The 22,841-nt window shown below is 37.5% G+C and overlaps 1 protein-coding gene across 1 annotated transcript; it reads left to right on the plus strand.

Moving 5' to 3' along the window:
- Positions 1-11,068: 11,068 nt before the first annotated feature.
- Positions 11,069-20,194, plus strand: LOC752317. Its single transcript, XM_030986060.1, has 8 exons — positions 11,069-11,276; positions 11,888-12,246; positions 12,917-13,175; positions 13,756-14,114; positions 15,463-15,721; positions 16,575-16,909; positions 18,099-18,357; positions 19,254-20,194. The coding sequence occupies exons 1-8, from the start codon at positions 11,132-11,134 to the stop codon at positions 19,676-19,678; spliced, it is 2,400 nt and encodes a 799-aa protein (XP_030841920.1). The 5' UTR covers positions 11,069-11,131; the 3' UTR covers positions 19,679-20,194.
- Positions 20,195-22,841: the final 2,647 nt, after the last annotated feature.

The following is a 22,841-nucleotide window of genomic DNA, read 5'->3' on the forward strand; positions in this document are numbered from 1 at the left end:
TAATTGGTGTATGGTATCTGTGAAAATAATTATTCATTCAATTTTTTAAATATATCTATTCCCTCCTTCCCCCCCCCCCCCCCCGTCCCCTCCTACAATAATAGGAGGAAATCACCAGTTTCGCAATAAAATTGAAGGGGAAATATTATGTTCTTTCAAAGGGCACGTCATGCAGGTTTAAAGATATATTATTTAAATCCTGATCCTAAATATATTGAGGAAAAGCTCATGCAGTGAACAGCTGTCTATACGTAAGCTTTCTTTACACTTGGGAAAAACTTTTTCGATTGTTCTATTTTTATGCATTGATACTAACAAAAAGCCCACTTTAATGTTTGCTTACAAATAGTGATAATGTGATAAGATTTGTATAACAATTTACTTGAATGGATTGGAAATTCGGTTTGAGGAGCGCCCTTGTACGATGTGTCTCAATTTATAGTGTTTCTGTGTTTCTGAGTGGTCTAGGCACGGCCGTGCGTTACAAAATTAAAAGATCACTGCGCACGCACGCCGAGTAGCCGAGAAGCCTGTTTCAAATCGGGCAAAGCTAGTTTTCCATGCCATCGAAACCGGGCTGACCAGATTAAACTTTTAAAAAAGCAGAAACACGAAGTTGCAAACCATCCAGAGACTCCTAATAAATTGCGTTACTGATAAATTAATTATATCATTACAAATCTTTATCCTCAGTTTTCTTATTTATAACTGATTTTCCTTATAAAATTTAAATTATGGCGTATATATTCAATACTGAATGAACGCCATTAAACTATTACCTACGACAACAACAACAACTTGGGAAAAACAGAAAGCATTTTAAGTAGTTCTAAAAAGTCATTTGAATTCAAAGTGACACACAATAATCAAGTAATCAAGAGAAAAGATTATTGTGCACACAACGTGTGCGGGCAAGTACTGAATCCAATGACCGGGGTAATAGTATAAAGCGCTTAGAGACATTTGTATTAAACGCTTTATAAAAGCTAAATATTATTATTATTTATTATTATGTGAAGTATTTAGGCATTGAGTTGGCTAGCGCAATTTCATTTTCATCTTTAGTAGAATCAGTTGTAAAAAAAGCAAATTCTCGTCTGAATATTTGGTATAGATATCAAAGTTGTATGGATTTAAAAGGCAAGACATACGGTACACTCTGTTTTGCTCTTATTCAATGTTTATTTGACTATGCTAACTCTGCATGGTATAGTAACATAAACAAGTCAGATCAAAAGAAGTTGAAAATTATACAGAACAAAACGGTGAGATTTATCAACTGTTCTGGTCCGAGAACTCATGTTGGCTACAGCGAACTTTCTAAAGCTGGTTTTCTTGAAGTCGACCAAAGATCAAAACAACTCGTATTGCATCACGTGCATAAAATATATCATACTATAGGTCGAATCATTATATTCGATCCAACTTCGATTTTGTTACTGACATACATGATAATACAAGAAATAGCCGATTCAACTTTAACTTACCAGAAGGAGTGTAGTATTGGAAATTCGTTTTATTACAATGCCATAAAATATTGGAATTTCCTTCCCAATGGTGTAAAGGAAATAGAAAACTATGCTCATTTTAAGAGAAAATTAAAGGAATACCTAATACTTGACAGTCAGAGAAGAAAAGTGAATGGCATGTTATATGATTGAAACTTGTATTCTTCTGCCGGTGTGACCGCGCCGTTTGTTCTACAAGTTTCGTTTGTCCGTCAGTTATATGCGGGTTTTCTGCTCGCACGTGGACGATCCGTGCGGTTTGCTATCCGCACAGTCTGTCCCCGGTCTGTCCCCTTTTGTTTTACGTGTATATTTGATAAAAGGAAGCAACTCGGCAAATCAATGTATTTAGACTCATTGTAAATCATTTGGTTGACATTTTTTCTAGAAATTACATAATAATAACTCTCTACAATTTTTTAAAGCAAATGGGCCAGTCCTTTTGAAAGTAGAAGTGAGTATTTTCTTTAAAACCTATATTCTATGAAGGCATACTCGTGATGTCGGCCCCACAACTGTTGTAATCGATTATACTTTTGTACGTGGCTTCGTACTTCAACCAACTCACTACTAGTATTATACTCGTGATAAATTCCCCGCCCAAAGTATTTGGGGGGCGTTTCGAGGTTTAATGAAGGAGTTAAATGGGAAATAAAAGTGATTAAATATTGGGGTTGAAAGTGAGTGGGGGAGGCTAGAGTATTTAAGATAAGGTAAAGCGTAGCACAAATTGGCGGATGCTCAGGGGGTAGGGGCATTTATTACGGTCAGATGAGCATATTTTAATACCTTATTCATGACACTGGCAGGTCACTAATTGGCGTATGGTCCAAGGGGCGGAGCCCCCGGAAGCGCAGGGGTTTTAGGCATTAAAATTAAGGTCAGATTAGCATCCAGGGGCTAGCCTTAGGTTCCAAGGTGGGGTCCAGGGGGCAGAGCCCCGGAAGCTCAGGGATATGGGCATTTAATTACGGTTACATGAGCATACTTTCTTTTCTATTTCTTTTCAAAAGTGTGTGTGTGGGGGGGGGGGGGGGGGGTGGGGGATTGAGCCCCCAAACCCGCCTTTCCGCGGGACCTGACATGTAGGCCTCTAAATAGTAAATAAGCACATTTCTTGCCTGACTGTAAATTTTGATATATGTCATTCTCCGCAACAAACGCATAAAAAGTATAATTTACTAAAAAGTGAGGAAAAATCCCGGAAAATTAGATCATTTCACCAACATCTGTAAATCTTTAATCAGAATTATTTCAATTACAAGTACAAAAGCAAGAACCTCGAGATAGCATTGCATCAGAAACTGAAAATTTCGTTGGGCCCAAAATGAAGAAAAAGGAGTAAAATAAGCCATCCACAGGTACAAACTCCAGACCACCAACAGGTTGGAGGAGCAAAGTCGAGAAATGAGACAATCCGCTCTACCCCCCCCCCCCCCCCCCCCTCACACACACACCATCAACACTCTCATACTAACACTCAAACACACAACCGCCCCCCCCCCTCCCCCTCCCCCCCCCCCCCCCCCCCACCCCACCCCAACACACACAATCCACACGCAACATCCGGGTAAGACAGATCGCCTCACACCCCGACCCCGCCCACTCCAGACACCCAGTCGGCGAATTGCGCAGACAGAGCGTGGGGAAATCCACTGAAGTGATAAAAATACAACGCATTCCTGAATAGGCAATAAGGAAACACGCGTAAACTGACCCAATTCCAATCGAGGTTATTGCTCATGTTACACAGTGGCAATGTGATTTGTAAACAAAAATTATATGCACACAAGTAATGTAAAATTATTTGACTATGGGAAATAACTGACAGCAATGTAAAAGGGGAAAAGAAAAAAAAAAGAGGTTGGAGTAGCAATAAATACTTGTATCTCTGTAAAGGGGCACAGGGATATGTACAGAAGTAAACATGGGAGTACAAAAGACAAAATATTACATAAAAAGATCACTGTAAGATCATATTAAAAACAAAGGGGAAAAAGAAAGGTCTATATATTATATGATGACACAAAAGCTTAAAGGTCAAAACGCCATTTTTAAAGTGACTAGGCAATTTACTTCTCTTTTTGGCTGACAGATATTCCAATTCTTTTTGTTTCTTAACCAGTGATTTGAACGCTGTGAAATTGGGGAGCATATTTCTAAACTTGCATGAATAAATATGATATTTCAATAGCAAAAACAGACATCGGATCTCGCATATCATTGACCCAAAAAATATATTTGGTGGATCTCGGATATCATTGAAACCCCCAAATATTCATTTTGTATATACTTCGTACGTTATAGAAATTCTACAAATTCATCATTATTTTCCTCTTCTTCCTTCTCCTATTTTTCTTCTTCTCCTTCTTCCTTTTCTTCTTGTACTTATTATCAGTTCTATCGTCAGTTTAATGTTGTTATTAATATTATCTTTAATAAGTAATTCTTTTATTTTTCTTATCTGTATGTAAATACTAATATTTTAACTAATTAATGTTATACATGTCTGTAAGGGACCCAACTGGAAATAAGCTCTCGAGCTTTCGTGGGTTATCCTGTTCAAGCTGACTTATTTTTGATCATTTATTATTGTATATTGTTGTATGTTGGAAGCTTGTCGAATAAAAAACAATCAATCAATCAACGGTGTAACCATGTCAATTTGCACGACCCATCGGAGGAGACGGCGGGGGGGGGGGGGGATGAAGGCATATTTACTTCATATTTCGAGGTTTGCCATTTACAACCTTCCTCTACCTTTGATATTTTGGGGGGTAAATAAAATGGATTAGATCTTACACTAATCTAATATAAAGACGGTGAAGATGAGGATGAGGATGATTATGTTCAGAGAAGATCTACCATGTTGGTGTCTGATGAAGTGAGATCATTGCTAGATTCTAAAAGGCTCAATCATCTAGGAATTCAATCCCCAGATTATGGGCGTGATTGGGAAGATACGATTCAGGTAATTAAGTTGTTGAATGATATGGAAGACTTTGATCCAGCTGCACCCCTTGTTCTTGACGATCAAGCCACTCGAGGACATAGTTTTTATTTATTACGTTTAAGTTCTATAAAAAGCAAAAGGTTATATTGTTTCAGTGTAAGAGTAGTTAATTCTTGGAATGACCTTTCTTCTGATATTATTGAGGCATCTTCAGTAATTTTGTTAAAGTCCAAGCTCATGGACCACGAAAAACAGAAGAGTTTGAAAAAATTTTGAAAAAATTGTTTGAATTAAAATTTGACCCAACATGGAGCTTTATACATTGTCAGAGAACAGACCTGTTGAATGGCCCTCTACAAATCTTCAGACAAACTGGGCGTACGTCACCATGGTAACTGATTATTCTTGTTAGTATCATGATTTTTATCATTATTATCACTATTATCATTAATTATTTTATTTAAGTTTATTTTGTAATCAGATAGGAATGTAATATCAGCATGATGAACATTTGGGATTTCAATATACATTTAAAAAGATGTTAAAAGGAATTTTGTACGATTTCTAATCTTTTTTAATCTAGAGAATACCTGTATATTTAGGCCTATATATATTTATATATATATATATATATATATATATATATATATATATTTATATATGTAGCCTATGGGGGAATGTAAAAATAACTTCTTCTTGTGTGGAGGTTCCTTTTTTTAAAATATGTATTTTATATTTGGTTTGTAAATAATATTTGTATAAAGTTATATATAAATATTTATCCTCCATGAAACAGTCTAGTGATTCTGTATTTCTTCAAAGGTGCGTGCTTCTCAAGTATCACATAAAGAGTTTTGTATACTGCTTGATCAGCTGAATGACTCAAGGGCAATTAATATACCCAATGTCTCAGAAAAGTTGTTCAGATCAGGGTTACTCTGTTTCTGGATTAGTGATTCAGTCAAATTTTTGAGATCTGACGCGAAACCATCATGGTTTAATGTACTCCAACTTCCGATACGAATCATCTGTCTCTTCGGGGGTTGGTTTATTGATATTCACAAGAAAGTGTGATGCAGCGTGGTCATTTAGAAAAGATACAACGCAGCACACTGTTGCTACAATGCACATCAGGTGATTTGCTTTGAGATTATGACCTGAAATGTCTTTCATTGTATCTTATTCTTTTTTTCTTCTTGTTCGTCTTTGCTCTTTTTTGTTGGGGGGGGGGGGGGCTAGCCATATGCCTCCATCAGTTCGCTAGTGGTTATCACAAATCACTCTTTTAGTTATTAGGATAACAAATTCATTCATGTTTCTACAGGCTGGGGGTAACAATCGGTCATCAAAGTTGAATTTTGCTGACACAATGCTCAAAATTAATATGACGAAACAAGAATGGATATATACCAATATCATAACGTTTAAACCGGCCTGCGTCAGAACCGTTCGTTCTGTTGTCGTAATATAAGCATTTGTGTCGATACATACATCGCAATGCTTCAGTATTTGAGTAAGCAATATTTGTTTGCATTATTCCTCAGTGAGGTGCACACAGACGTAATCCTGTAATAATTAGTGGCTTCGTGGCCTTTCTCACTCCCGTATTAATTAAGGTCCCTCCACTTGCAAACAGTCACTGTGCAGTTTAATCATGCATTTGTACCCTTTTTTGATAATACTGCGGGGCTTTTCCGATATTAAATAATGGTTTGTCATTCCGTCTCGGTTGATCCATTCAATAAAGTTCGATTTCTGATTGTCCCATTCTAAGAAAAAAGAAAACAAAATGTGCGTTTGAATATTTCAGTAAGATTGATTTATTATTTGAAAAACATGAACGGAAGCGTATATTTGGAGCCACCATGTTTTTGCCATTAAATTTTTGTGTTTTTTTACAGATGCCCCGACAAATTAATGAAGACATAAAGAGCTACGACCATTCATCAACCTCATCACACACACGCACCCATGCACACGCACACACACGCATGAAACACATACACACGCACACGCACACATGAACGCGTGAATTTAAACGAAATTATTCGTTTGTCATTCTTTTCTTCATCGAATATATTTAAATAAAGCTCATTTCGTTTTGAAAGTAAAAACTGACATAAGTGTTGAATTGATTTTGAGTTATAAAGGCGGGGCTAATTTGTGCTTTTATTTACAGTGAGAAGAAAATCTCACTATTTCACCCACGCTGCAACTCACGCGCCACAAACCAATACTATAGTATTTGTTAAGAGAGACTAAAGTAGAGAAGATGATGTTGGCAGGCTTAAAATAAACCAGTAAAATATGGCGTCATCATGATGATCATGACCTCTTGACTTGTCTTAAAGATCGACTTCGATCGGTTCGAAAGACGAGTCGGGAGTCGATGTCCTTCCATTCATGCTTGCATTCACGTATTGAGTCGTTCAGGGGGGGGGGGGGGGGAGAAGAAGAGCAAATACGCAGATACATGTATAAATAACTGGCCTACATCTGTGCGGTGTCACGCGAAAACGTAATTATCACCGTGATGTGGACTCGAGTAGTCCTTGGGTCAAATAATGAATATAATCATGAAATAATTGATTTGATTATTGTTCTGGAAAGGTCATTATAAACTGTTTAATCGCTTGAGTTGTTGACTGTGTATAACATACGGATCACCTTTAAGCCGGTTACTGGGAGTTATATCGATCTGTACAGCCAGGGACTAATTATTGTTCAAGAACATTCAATATTGGTTCATTCAGCGCATTACGAATTGGTATTTGGTCGTGTTCGGAATAATATGAACCACCTCGTGATCTGGCCATGCATTTCTTCACTGTGATCTACAAATGTGATTTGGGCTTTTCTCCGCGTATCTATCATGAGTTGATTGTAACAAAAGAAATATAAACTTGAGATTGTTACTTGATATTTGATAACTATTATTTTGGATATTCAAGTTGTTATTTGTCTCCAATCAGAGCGTTGCCATGGAAATATACTGGACATACTCATACGAAGCGCCTTCTACAATATATCATGACGAACAGTAATTGTTGATGGATGAATCATTATCGGATCGTAACCTTCTAGAATCCTTTCGATGTTTTGAATATAACTCAGGAAATCTTTGGCACAATATGATTTGACCATTAAGAAAAAGGATTCGATTTAAAATAACATGGAAGTTTCCCAGTTGTGAGGATTAATTCTGCTGGATGAATCATATATAACGCCGTTTCAACTTTTCTCTCATCGGGAAGAAAAAAAAGGGTCTATTCGCAGTTAATATTGTAACTGTATGTTTAAGAACATAGTCTTTTGAAGACTTCATTGGATTGGCAGGAGGAAAGAAAAGGAAGGTTTAAATGTATTCAAGATGAGTGGAAATTGTTGGACTCGTATCTTCTTTATCCTGTACGTTCTTGGGCTGAGCTCAGGGGCGATGAAAAGATCATACACCTTTGCTGTCAAAGAAGCGAACAGCATCCTAACGGATCATGTAGTAGCAGAGGAACTTAGTATCTCTTTGTTAAAATGTGCTATAATGTGCACTGATAATCCCGACTGTCTTTCACTCAACTATTACAAATTAGAGAGAAAGTGTGAGATAAATTCGGCTACAGCTGATCAGTTTCCTGACGACCTTGTTCCAAGGGAGAACGTCAATCATCTCAGTGAGTTGGATGGAAAGGTAAATCTAAGAAAAATGAGTTTATCTCTACTTACAATCTATGCCAGAATGAGAAATTCCTCCTCCCTCTTCTCCTCCTCCTCCTCTTCTACTTCTCTTCCTCCTCCCCTCCCAATTCTGCTACAACTACTACAATACCACAACTAATACTACAATTATTTGAATCTAATATTCTTATTCTTAGTCTTCCTCGTCATCTTCTTTTCATTATCGTCAGCATTTTATTTGTATCAATGTTTTTTGAAATCATTTCCCCTTCTATTTTCTGTGGTGTTTTTCACCCCCTCTCTTTGTCCTTCGTCTCCTTTCCTAGCAATCGACCTTTCTTTTCTTTCCCTGCACCTGATTGAATAATTTATAAAGACGACCACACACCTTTAAGATAGAATATGCATGGCTACATATTGAAGGAAGTTGCAATAGGATAAGATAAGAATTAAAGTTAAAACCAATGTTCTCCCTGACTGAGGTGCCGAATGGTGAAGAAGAGTAGTATCGAAATTGCTGGTCAATGAAAGTCTTCCAATATGACAAAAAATCCTTTGAGCTATAAGTTGTGGGACAGTCGTGCGACTGGTGGGATAAAACAATAGCAAGTTCCAGTTTTATTCATCTTTCCAACTAAAACAACAATAACATTCGCATAAGTAGAGTACACTAGTTATACATTGAAATAACTGCGCTGAGACCTTCATTTATTCGTCTAGAAACAACCAGGTAAAACAAATTGCATTCTAATTTTAAAGATCCATACTTCTTGAGATTTCTTCCCAAGTCTAGTGGAAGTGGTTGTAAAACGTTCGTTAGCATATATATTTGATTTTAATGAATAAATAAATATGTCATCCAATTCCCCATTCCTACAACGACTTGACAACTCAAAACTACCACTGTTACTTCTATAACTATACAGACTACTACAACCGCTTCCACAACAACAAAACCTACAGAAAAAATTGCTACGACTATGCAAGCAACGACCACGGCCACCACAACAACTGCTGCTACAACTACACAACCTTCAACAACTGCTGCTACAACTACACAGCCCACAACAACTGCTTCTACAACTACACAGCCCACAACAACTGTTGCTACAACTACACAACCTACAACAACAATTGCTACAACTATGCAAGCAACGACCACGGCCACTACAACATCAGTGCCTACAACTACACAACCCACAACTACACAACCTACGACAGTTCCTGCTACAACTACGCAAGCAACGACCACGGCCACTACAACGACACCACCCACCACAACTCCTGCTACAACAACTCAACCTACAACAACTCCTGCTACAACTACACAACCAACAACAGTTCCTGCTACAACTACACAAGCAACGACAACGACAACGGCCACTACAACAACTCAACCTACAACAACTCCTGCCACAACAACTCAACCTACAACAACTCCTGCTACAACTACACAACCAACAACAGTTCCTGCTACAACTACACAAGCAACGACAACGGCCACTACAACAACTCAACCTACAACAACTCCTGCTACAACTACACAACCTACAACAGTTCCTGCTACAACAACGGCAGTAGTATATCCTGCTGATGTGGTATGTATGCTTAGACGAATCTCTAACTCTGTTAACCAACTCTTGTTTTGAGGCTCAATGGCCAAATTTGGTCCACTGTCAGTGCATTTCTGATTCATTTATTGCATTTCATCTAAAGCTAGTCCTACCATTCTCTATTAGTTATAATATCATTTTGACTTTTTAATTTTTATTCTATTCAGATTATTTTTTTATGACGGGCACTCCTAAAGACCAAGATGACACTTTGGTGGGTTTTTTTTCAGGATGGGTCTAATACCCGTTCTCGATGTAAATTTGTTTTATTTCAATTACCGCGATGTACAGCCTGTCGTGTAACTCTTCCTTCTTATATTTATTATTCCATGAGCTTCAACTCGTTTAAAGGAGAAAAAAAGGCTCGATTTTAAAGGCAGTCTTAAAACCCCATTCTGTAGGAAAAATCTTTCTGGTTGCTGCCGGGTTCACTACCAGGGGGCGAATTTTAGTATGCCAAAATGCAGGCATGTATGCCCCCCCCCCCGTATACCTTCTCCTCTCCCGATTCGCCATTGGCAATTGCGTTTAAGATAAGTGGATTCAATAGGGGGTGTGAGTTGGTCTAGCGGTACGTTAAACTTGGCCAGCTCTCTGTCTTCGCCTACAAACTGGCTCAAGCGGACCCCGGTTCGAAACTGAGTCACGTCTTTCGGATGGTGACGTTAGAGGTCGGTCCCGAGACGTAAATAATCATATATGTTGATACTTTTTTTCCTTTTTTTTCAATAGTTTTTTTGGATTGATTCCAAACAATACAAATTAATCTTAGAAGTAAAATATTTTTCATCCTGACATGAATTCAAAACATTTTCATTACATAGATTCTACGATTGATGAACACAAAAATGAAATCAGTCTGTGAAAACTCAATAACACCACACACACACGCACACCCACCGTCCATATCACACGTTGTCGCAATGTCGGAACGACAGGGCTCATTTTTTATATGAAACTCTGAGACTTTTCTTTATACTACTCTTTAGACTATACCAATGGTAACATTACGATAATTACAATAAAGAAAAATTAATGTATCTTGTTTAATATCAAGTTCAGAGCCTCTGACGTATGACTCTCCGTCATACAATCAGTCAACTTTGGTAATTGTCTTCGTATGTAAATAATTATTAATGTCTGCTTCCTTAAGATTATTGGCAACGATGAAAATTGCGTGCAGTCTGTAATATTGGTTCCCTGTTCTAAATTATTAAAAATGATAGGTGAATATATACAGTGAGATATCAAACAATATTTCTGTAATACAGGTGATGCAATCTCGCAGTAGCGGAAGTCTGGACTTTTCACGTACTTGGCAGGAATATGTCGATGGTTTCTCTGATGAAACAGAGTTATGGATTGGACTCGAGTACATTCATAAGATGACGACAACCGTCAAGTGTGGTCTTCTCATTGAAATAACCGATGCCGCCGGCTTTTCCCTCTATGCCACATTCCTTGCATTCGAATTGGGTGGCGAAGAAACTAGCTACCAGATTTCTATCGGAGACTATGACGGAACAGCAGGTAATCAGCACTAGGGAATTTTAGATTTGCACGACGAGAACGTGGACTGCTACATGTGACATTCTTTTAAGGCAATATGTGACGTCCTTTCAAGGCATAAAATGACGTCACATTGCCTTTAAAGGATGTCACATTGCTTTTAAAGAATGTCACATGTAGCAGTCCACGTTCTCGTCGTGCAAATCTAAAAGTCCCTATTATCTGGCTACAGGGCTTTAATGGAGAAGGGGAGGGGTTTAGGAGCTAGAAAAGTTTATAGTGTCTCTGTCTCTCTGCCTCTCTCAACAATAGTTTGTCGCGATACTAAACTAGACAAATGATATAAACACAGATATTCCTTGTGCTATCCGATCGTCAAAACACGGTATCTATTAAATGCTTGTTCAGATAAGGCGCGGTAGACCACCGCAAACAAAAAATTACTAGCAACTGTGACCAACAACGGATTCTGTGTTATGTGTTATAAGATACGGAATTGTGAAGCTTTTTACACTTGACATCATCGTGAAAAAAGAAGAAGGAGAAAACCGCTGCATATCTGAACGAGAATTTCCAGCCTTGCCAATTTAAACTTGATTATGTAAATATGTTATGTATTACTTGTCATTAAGGTGAGGATCCTTCTCCCCAGCTTACTGGACTTCGATTCTCAACGGAAGACAATGACCGCTCATCCTCTGGGACTTTGATGTCTACTATAGGAGGGGGTTGGTGGGTCGACACTACAGCCTACACCAACCTCAATGGCGTCTATCAGCCTTCGGGTGTGAGTCCTAGTGAAGGACAGGGCCTCTATTGGAGCTACACACCTTCAGGGCATAAAACTTCCTACACGATAAGCAAGATGACCATCAAACAGCTCAGCACGTACCCCACTAATGCCGATCTAGCTCCGGCATCAGCAAGAGCACCTGATTCGGATGCTACAACAAAGGCTTCATCAACTGCAGTAGTATATCCTGCTGATGTGGTATGTAGTTTTGGACGAAATATAGCACTTCTCTGTCACTGAGTCACGTCTTTGGGATGGTCACGTTAAAGGTCTCTCTCCAGGCGCAAATAATCATTTGATGTGATTGGTACACGTCTGTAAAAACCCAGTATCAGGCACACACACACCGCACACACACACACTTATTTTTTTTATTGATTCCAAACATTACAAACCAATCTTACAAATAAATTCAAAACATTTTCATTACATACACACACACACGCACGCACTCACACAACACGCACGCAACACACACGCACACACACGCACATACACCGTCAATATCACACGTTGTCGCAATGTCGGAACGACAGGGCTCATTTTTTATATGAAACTCTGAGACTTTTCTTTATACTACTCTTTAGACTCTACCGCTGGTAACATTATGATAAATACAATAAAGAAAAATTAATATATCTTGTTTAATATCAAGTTCAGAGCCTCTGACGTATGACTCTCCGCCATACAATCAGTCAACTTTGGTAATTGTCTTCGTATGTAAATAATTATTAATGTCTGCTTCCTTAAGATTATTGGCAACGATGAAAATTGCGTGCAGTCTGTAGTATTGGTTCCCTGTTCTAAATTACAAAAGTGATAGGTGAATAAATACATTGAGATATCAAACAATATTTCTGTAATACAGGTGATGCAATCTCGCAGTAGCGGAAGTTTGGACTTCTCAGTTCGTTGGCAGGATTATGTCGATGGGTTTTCTGATGAAACAGAGTTATGGATTGGACTCGAGTACATTCATAAGATGACTACAACCGTTAAGTGCGGTCTTCTTATTGAAATCACCGATGCCGCCGGCTTTTCCCTCTATGCCACATTCCTTGCATTCGAATTGGGTGGCGAAGAAACTAGCTACCAGATTTCTATCGGAGACTATGACGGAACAGCAGGTAATCAGCACTAGGGAATTTTAGATTTGCACGACGAGAACGTGGACTGCTACATGTGACATTCTTTTAAGGCAATGTGATGTCCTTTTAAGGCATGAAAGGACGTCACATTGCCTTTAAAGGATGTCACATTGCCTTTAAAGGATGTCACATTGCCTTTAAAGAATGTCACATGTAGCAGTCCACGTTCTCGTCGTGCAAATCTAAAAGTCCCTATTATCTGGCTACAGGGCTTTAATGGAGAAGGGGGGGGGGGGTTAGGAGCTAGAAAAGTTTTATAGTGTCTCTGTCTCTCTGCCTCTCTCAGCAATAGTTTTTCGCGATACTAAACTAGACAAATGATATAAACACAGATATTCCTTGTGCTATCCGATCGTCAAAACACGGTATCTATTAAATGCTTGTTCAGATAAGGCGCGGTAGACCACCGCAAACAAAAAAATTACTAGCAACTGTGACCAACAACGGACTCTGTGCTATGTGTTATAAGATACGGAATTGTGAAGCTTTTTACACTTGACATCATCGTGAAAAAAGAAACTTGATTATGTAAATATGTTTTGTATTACTTGTCATTAAGGTGAGGATCCTTCTCCCCAGCTTACTGGACTTCGATTCTCAACGGAAGACAATGACCGCTCATCCTCTGGGACTTTGATGTCTACTATAGGAGGGGGTTGGTGGGTCGACACTACAGCCTACACCAACCTCAATGGCGTCTATCAGCCTTCGGGTGTGAGTCCTAGTGAAGGACAGGGCCTCTATTGGAGCTACACACCTTCAGGGCATAAAACGTCCTACACGATAAGCAAGATGACCATCAAACAGCTCAGCACGTACCCCACTAATGCCGATCTAGCTCCGGCATCAGCAAGAGCACCTGATTCGGATGCTACAACAAAGGCTTCATCAACTGCAGTAGTATATCCTGCTGATGTGGTATGTAGTTTTAGACGAAATTTAGCACTTCTCTGTCACTGAGTCACGTCTTTGGGATGGTCACGTTAAAGGTCTCTCTCCAGGCGCAAATAATCATTTGATGTGATTGGTACACGTCTGTAAAAACCCAGTATCAGGCACACACACACCGCACACACACACACTTATTTTTGTTTATTGATTCCAAACAATACAAACCAATCTTAGAAATAAAATACAATTGTTTTTTCTTGACATGAATTCAAAACATTTTCATTACATACACACACACGCACGCACACACGCAACACGCATGCACGCAACACACACACGCACACACACGCACATACACCGTCAATATCAAACGTCGCAATTTTGAATTGACAGGTCTTTAATTATTTATAGAATTTTGATACAAGTTTTCTTCCAAGGATACCATTAGCGAATAAACTAAAAGAAAAAAATTCTTGTTCAATATCAAGTTCAGAGTCTTTGACGTAACTATGTATAATTGACTCTTTGACATACAATCACTCAACTTTGGTCATTTTGTTTATATGTAAATAATTATTAATTTCTATTATTGGCAAGTTAATAATAAACAACAATGCAAACTGTGTGCAGTTCTTCGTTAAATTGATTCGCTGATCTATTTTGCTGAATCCATGCTTATAAATACTACTTCTATGCTGACGACATTCGATATTTAAATTTAAAATGTTTTGATATACTGATCATAGTAATTGCGTACTGCATATATAAAATGGTGTTCATCTTCTGATCACGTCGTCTAGTACGTTTTATACAAATAATTATGTATTATTTAGCCGTTATTTATTACCGTTTGGTTGCTTTACAAGACCCTAATGTAAAACAAAACAAAAAATGTAGTGATGGTGTTGTCTTGTCAAAATATGTATAACTGGATAAATAAAGACATTGAATTAAATGAATAAATGGCTTAATAAATAATTCTAACAATTAAATGAATATTATTTATTTATTCATTAATTGATGAATAATTGTTTAACACAAAATATGTATTTATCAATAAGGGTATAATATAATGATTTGTATTTATATATGTATTCATTTGTTCGTTCATTCATCGATCAAATAAATGAATAAGTACATAACTAAAGCTACGGTCACAAGGTTTGTACGAACGATGCGGTCGTACAAATCTCCCCGTTTTTCCACGGTCTTTCCGAATTTTCATGGTCTGAAAATCGTTCGTACGGCGTTCGTAGCAGTTCGTAATTGCATTTGTGACCGAGGCTTAAATGAACGAATAGCTAAATAAAGACATAAATGAATAAAATGATAGATCAATAAATACATTAAGAGAATATTTTTTTCTGTAATACAGGTGATGCAATCTCGCAGTAGCGGAAGTCTGGACTTTTCACGTACTTGGCAGGAATATGTCGATGGGTTCTCTGATGAAACTGAGTTGTGGATTGGTCTTGACTACATCTACAAGATGACTACCACCGTCAAGTGTGGTCTTCTCATTGAAATCACCGATGCCGCCGGCTTTTCCCTCTATGCCACATTCCTTGCATTCGAATTGGCTGGTGAAGACACCTACTACCAGATTAATATCGGAGATTATGACGGAACAGCAGGTAACCAACATTATCGGGCTACATGATTATCATGGGGGAGGGGGTTGAAGAGGTTCCGAGAGCAAGAAAAAAATTTTCTGTGGCGGACCGGGGGAAATTCAATGACTTGTTGAAAATTTATTGCATTTTCTTAGATTTTTTTATTTGTGGGAACTGCCCCCTGCTGCGTACAGTCATGGTTAAGTGCCCAAGCAATGGCCTCGTAACTTTGAGGCCCTAGGATCAAAACCGTGTCGATGTGCTATATAAGTGCCCTTTTGTGGGGCATTAATCCTCATTACTGTCATTTATGACTTAAGGGCGTATATAAAATCTGAGAATGTATACCATTATCTAGATCTATTAGGAACAAATCATTGTCAAAATAATTCCATAAATTGGGGTAAAACAATATTCCAACTATATGAGCGACAGAGTAGAATAGTCACATCATTGTGACAACGTGCCAAATGCATAATTTTTGCCATTTCTTTTTGTTTCTTGCAGTTTATACTTAGACCTTCACACCGTCACGGATATTATTCGTGCTATCATGCATTGTTGAAACACGTTATCCATTAAAGGCTTGTTCAAATATGGCGCCGTAACCCCAGAAGAATTTAAAAATGCCGCCACGGTTTCTTTACGTATAAATGAAAGGCAATTGTGAGCAACAAAGGACTTCCACGTATTCACTAATAAGCTCTAAGATTCGGAAATGTGAAACGTATTACAATTTACGTCATCATTACAAAAAAAGAACGAGAATAAAACCGCCTTGGTTTTGCCGCGTCTTATGGACACAAGAATTTCCATCCATGCCAAGTTACACCTGATCATGAAAATATGTTGTGTTTTAATACTTGTCATTCAGGTGAGGATCCTTCTCCTAATCTTACTGGCCTTCCGTTCTCAACGGAAGATAAAGACCTCTCATCCACTGGTACGTTGATGTCCACTTTGAGAGGGGGTTGGTGGGTCGACACTACAGCCTACACCAACCTCAATGGCGTCTATCAGCCTTCGGGTGTGAGTCCTAGTGAAGGACAGGGCCTCTATTGGAGCTACACAGCTTCAGGACATAAAACTTCCTACATGATAAGCAAGATGACCATCAAACAGCTCAGCACGTACCCCACCCATGCCGATCTAGCTCCGGCATCAGCAACAACGGCTTCAAACGCTGCAGTAGAATATCCTGCTGATGTGGTATGTATGCTTAGACGAAATATGGCACATCTCTTTCATTGCATCACGTCTTTGGGATGGTGACGTAATGAAGGTCCGTCCCCAGGCGCAAATAATCATTTGATGTGATTGATACATGTCTGTAAAAACCCAGTATCAGTCACACGAACCGCACACACACACACACGTTTTAAAAAAAATGATTCCAAACAATACAAATCAATCTTAGAAATAAAATACAGTTGTTTTTCCTTGACATGAATTCAAAACATTTTCATTACATACACACACACGCACACACACGCACACACATCGTCAATATCACACGTTGCAATTTTGAATTGACAGGTCTTTAATTCTTTATAGAATTTTGATACAAGTTTTCTTCCAAGGATAACAGCGAATTATCGAAAAGGAAAAAATATATATTTCTTGTTCAATATCAAGTTCAGAGTCTGTGACATTTGTATGTTGATTCTTCGACATAAAATCACTCAACTGTGGTCGTTATCTTGTTATGTAAATAATTATTAATTTCTGCTTCCTTTAGATTATTGGCAAGTAAATAATAAACCACTATGCAAACCGTGTGCAGTTCTTCGTTAAATTGATTCGCCGTTCTATTTTGCTGAATCCATGCTTTTAAATACTACTACGACGATGACGACATTTGATATTTGAATTTAAAATCGTTTTATATACTGCATATTTCAAATGGTGTGCTACTTCTGATCATCTCGTCTTGTACGTTTTATTATTTTTTTTAATTATGTATTATTTAGCCGTTGTTTATTACCGTTTAGTTGATTTACAGGACCCCAATGTAAAAAACAAAACAAGAGGTGTACTGATGATGTTGTCTTGTCAAAATATCTATTACAGGATGAATAAAGACATTTGATATAAAAAAGAAATGACTGAATAAATAATTCTAACAATCAAATGAATATTAGTATTCATTTAATTGTTAGGTTTATTTATTTATTTATTCATTAATCTATAAATAGTTGTTTGAAACGAAAGGTTAATTCATAAATAGTTTTATAGTAAAATTATTTGTATTTATTTATGTATTTATTCGGTCATTTATCTATCAAATAAATGAATAGGTACATAACTAAATGAACGATTAGATAAATAAAGACATACCTAAATAAAATGATAGATTAATAAATACATTGAGATATCAAATAATATTTCTGTAACACAGGTGATGCAATCTCGCAGTAGCGGAAGTCTGGACTTCTCACGTACTTGGCAGGAATATGTCGATGGTTTCTCTGATGAAACAGAGTTATGGATTGGTCTTGACTACATTTATAAGATGACGACAACCGTCAAGTGTGGTCTTCTCATTGAAATCACCGATGCCGCCGGCTTTTCCCTCTATGCCGCATTCCTTGCATTCGAATTGGCTGGTGAAGACACTTACTACCGGATTAATATCGGAGACTATGACGGAACAGCAGGTAATCAAAATTATCGGGCTACATGATTATCATGGGGAGGGGGTTGAAGAGGTCCCGAGAGCTTCTTTTATATGCCCATGCCTTGAGCCATAATGCATGGGCACACAGAAGATTTTTTTTCTGTTGCGGACCGGGGGGAATTCAATGACTTATTGAAAATTTATTGCATTTTCTTATTTTTTTATTTGTGGGAACTGCCCCCCGCTGCGTACAGTCATGGTTCAGTGCCCAAGCAATGGCCTCGTAACTTTGAGGCCCTAGGATCAAAACCGTGTCGATGTGCTATATAAGTGCCCTTTTGTGGGGCATTAATCCTCATTACTGTCATTTATGACTTAAGGGCGTAGATAAAATCTGAGAATGTATACCATTATCTAGATCTATTAGGAACAAATCATTGTCAAAATAATTCCATAAATTGGGGTAAAACAATATTCCAACTATATGAGCGACAGAGTAGAATAGTCACATCATTGTGACAACGTGCCAAAGGCATAATTTTTGCCATTTCTTTTTGTTTCTTGCAGTTTATACTTAGACCTTCACACCGTCACGGATATTCTTCGTGCTATCATGCATTGTTGAAACACGTTATCCATTAAAGGCTTGTTCAAATATGGCGCGGTAACCCCCAGAAAAAATTAAAAAACGCCGCCACGGTTTCTTTACGTATAAATGAATGGCAATTGTGAGCAACAAAGGACTTCCACGTATTCACTAATAAGCTCTAAGATTCGGAAATGTGAAACGTATTACAATTTACGTCATCATTACAAAAAAAGAACGAGAATAAAACCGCCTTGGTTTTGCCGCGTCTCATGGACACAAGAATTTCCATCCATGCCAAGTTACACCTGATCATGAAAATATGTTGTGTTTTAATACTTGTCATTCAGGTGAGGATCCTTCTCCTAATCTTACTGGCCTTCCGTTCTCAACGGAAGATAAAGACCTCTCATCCACTGGTACGTTGATGTCCACTTTGAGAGGGGGTTGGTGGGTCGACACTACAGCCTACACCAACCTCAATGGCGTCTATCAGCCTTCGGGTGTGAGTCCTAGTGAAGGACAGGGCCTCTATTGGAGCTACACAGCTTCAGGGCATAAAACTTCCTACACGATAAGCAAGATGACCATCAAACAGCTCAGCACGTACCCCACCCATGCCGATCTAGCTCCGGCATCAGCAAGCAAACCTGCTGGTGATTCGGATGATGCTGCTCTAGCACCTGCTGGTGATTCGGATGATGCTGCTCTAGCACCTGCTGGTGATTCGGATGCTGCTGCTCCAGATCTAGCACCTGCATCACCCATTCGGTAGTTAATCTCTCACTTTATGGAGACCAATTTGTGTACATATTCCATATGGCTATAATTGTACATTAAGTACTTCATTATCACGTGTGCCCTTCATGAAAGTGTTGTATTTGTGAGTTTTAACGAATTTCATTCATCATCAAGCAGAATGAACATCTTTTGTATATAGTGTGTCAGAATGACATGCACATTGATTTCGTTGTGATCAAGTGGTTAAACTGCTCGTCTTAGATCTGGTTTTCTTTTTATTGTAGTTTATTATTCCCACTCTGAGACAAGAATATCAAGAAGTCAACAAATTTTTATTGTTATGTGTGATTGACCATGGTTTTTATTGAGAGCTGATTACCATAATTAACTCTTTTTCAATCAAACTGGTCAGCAAAGGGATTATAACGAAAACATAACAAACAACAATGAATGCAAATCATTACTTCGAACATGATATCAATACTTCCGCGACCCCCCTCCCTTGACCTCGAGGCGTGCGGTCTACGGCTCGGTTCACCACTTCTTCGCTCAGATTAACCTTTTTTAGTTCCTTTCGAAAAGTTCACTAAAATTATTTGTAGTTCTGTTATTAAGCTTCCAATTCAGCTTTAATCATAAACACATAATCGGTCATCACATTGGTGTTTATATCATCCGTTAATAAACTACTACTTTTCAAAAATCCAGAAGAAACCTTGTCCCGACGATACCACTTCCATTGGACAATTATTGCGGACGATGACACCGGGATGACCGGGTGTGTTATAATTATATTTGTCCCCCAAATATAATTTAATCATATAGATATTCAGCGTAGGCGGAACCATGGTTAAAAAAGCCATGACCTCCCTTTCGAGAAAAAAACATGTATGTGGGTGTGTGTGTGTGTGTGTGTGTGTGTGAAGGGGGGGGGGGTGCACCAACCCTATCCCTCCCTTCCCTGACATTTTTTCGAGAGGGGAGGAGGGGGTCATATTGGGGAACAGATCCAGGTTTTCAAACTCTTCAACTATTCTCTTTTGACAATTTTGTATTCTTACTCGATATGTAGGACCATTTTTCTTTACGTGTGTTTGTCATTACAAACATCATTCCATTCTGGTTTTTTCTGTTTATTCGTACCATTTTTTAGAATTTAGTTTTGAGTCAAATACATGTAGCACAATAAACATCGAAGGTTATATTGAGTTCATGGCGCTTTATATTTGCTTATCAGAGACTAATTATTACCAATATCTATAATAAAATATCGATCTAACCAATAGGTCGTCGATATTCTCGTCATAATTAGATTTATTGGAGCGTACAATATACGAACTAATCAATTTCCCACATTTTCCGCAACAGTGCATGTGGGGCAAATCAATATTACAAGGGCATTATGTACATATTTTCTATTTAAACTTCTTTGCAGACGTTGTGAAATGTAACTGAGAATTTGTTGTTCGTAAGCGGAACTTGATAATGGGTACATGGGACTTTGTTTTGATTTCCGCTAAGTCTCGCTCTCCGAAATGTTTAGTTATTAAAAATAGGCAACTATATACTTAGATTTTTTCTGGGAAGGAATGGTAAGATATCGTTCTCACTTTTTAAATTCTAATAATAATTTTTCTATGTAGGTAAGCCTTACTGCTATGCATGGTGAATATGCGCTCGGTATTAGATCGTTTCTATTTTTCTTATATTTACTGCGTGTGCGCATACCATACTACAAACAATATGGAGTGTGTGTGATGGGCTTTCTAGAACATTTTAGTATCTTGTGACTTTAGGCCTTTAAAGCCCTCTAAAATGTTGGGAGCCCCAATAATTTGATGTCAAAATTTCACTTAAATTGTATCATAATGTGAAAGGAATGTCATTTAAGACACATTTCTGCAGGGACGTTCAAAACAAATGTGTTTAAAGTAGACTATTGATGAAAGTATACAAATTTAGGTTTTCTGCGTAAAAATAGAAAACCCAAATTGTGTATCCTTTTATAAATATATTCGTTTTCAAACACATTTTTGGGGGAAATCTTTGCAGAAGTGTGTTTTAAGTGACATCCCCTTTCACATTATGATACATTTTAAGGGAAATGTTGCCATCATTTTTTGGGCGAATTTGGGGCTCCCAGCACTAAAGAGCTAGGGGCTTTTAACATTTGAAGATGCTGTGAAATCTCAACAATAAATTAATGTTCTTATATGAGTGTATATAATAATGATAATAATAAAGATAATAATAATAATAATAATAATAATAATAATAATAATAATTATAATAATAATAATATCAATAACAATTCTGAAAGCTGCTACTCTATTATCCTGAAATTTAAAATTATTATAGATTAGGATTTAATTTGTCATATGATTTTATTTCTCTTTTCGTGGATTTACCATGTAAGCGATTAATTGAATAAATGCCTTGGAAAGAAAATTGATAATATCTGGTGACAAGATTTTTATATTGGAGGAAATTAATAGATTAAGATTAGAACTTGAAGCATCCCGTTTTATAACTAATGAAGGAATAGCAATTAGATCCCGGATTAAGTGGATGGAGTTTGGAGAAAAACTTTCTAAATTCTTTTTAAATTTGGAAAAACAAAATAAAACCAATAAAGAAATACGTCGGTTATCAACTGAAAATGGTGATATTTTAGACAGACAAAGTGATATATTCAAGGAAGTGTTTAATTTTCCCTTTAAACTTTATGCAGAAAAAAGAACTGATGGAATTAACCTGGAATTATTATTAAACTATCCTGACATTCCTAAATTGTCCTCATATATTTCCTCGTTATGAGAAGGCCCACTTCGTGTTGACGAAATCTATTCCACTTTAAAAATCATGAAAAACAATAAATCTCCCGGACAGGATGCTTTTACTGTAGAATGTTATCGTTACTTTAGGAAAGATATTAAATTCTTTTTGGTAAGATCATTGAATAATGCGTATTTCACAGGGCAATTGTCAAACTCACAAAAAAATGGCTATAATAACTTTGATTCCGATTTAGGAAAGAAACCTAGACATTTGTTGAAAAATTTGCGACCGATCTCCTTACTGAATGTAGTTTAAAGATTAGCATTCAGTTGAATCGCAAGGGCGTTTTGTCTTTTTCAATACATGAAAATCAAACAGGATTTTTGAGTGGTCGCTTTATTGGCGAAAACATACGTTTA

The sequence above is a fragment of the Strongylocentrotus purpuratus genome, unplaced genomic scaffold (genome assembly GCF_000002235.5).
Source record: "Strongylocentrotus purpuratus isolate Spur 01 unplaced genomic scaffold, Spur_5.0 spur5_scaffold_15, whole genome shotgun sequence".
In the NCBI taxonomy this organism is placed as follows: Eukaryota; Metazoa; Echinodermata; class Echinoidea; order Camarodonta; family Strongylocentrotidae; genus Strongylocentrotus; species Strongylocentrotus purpuratus.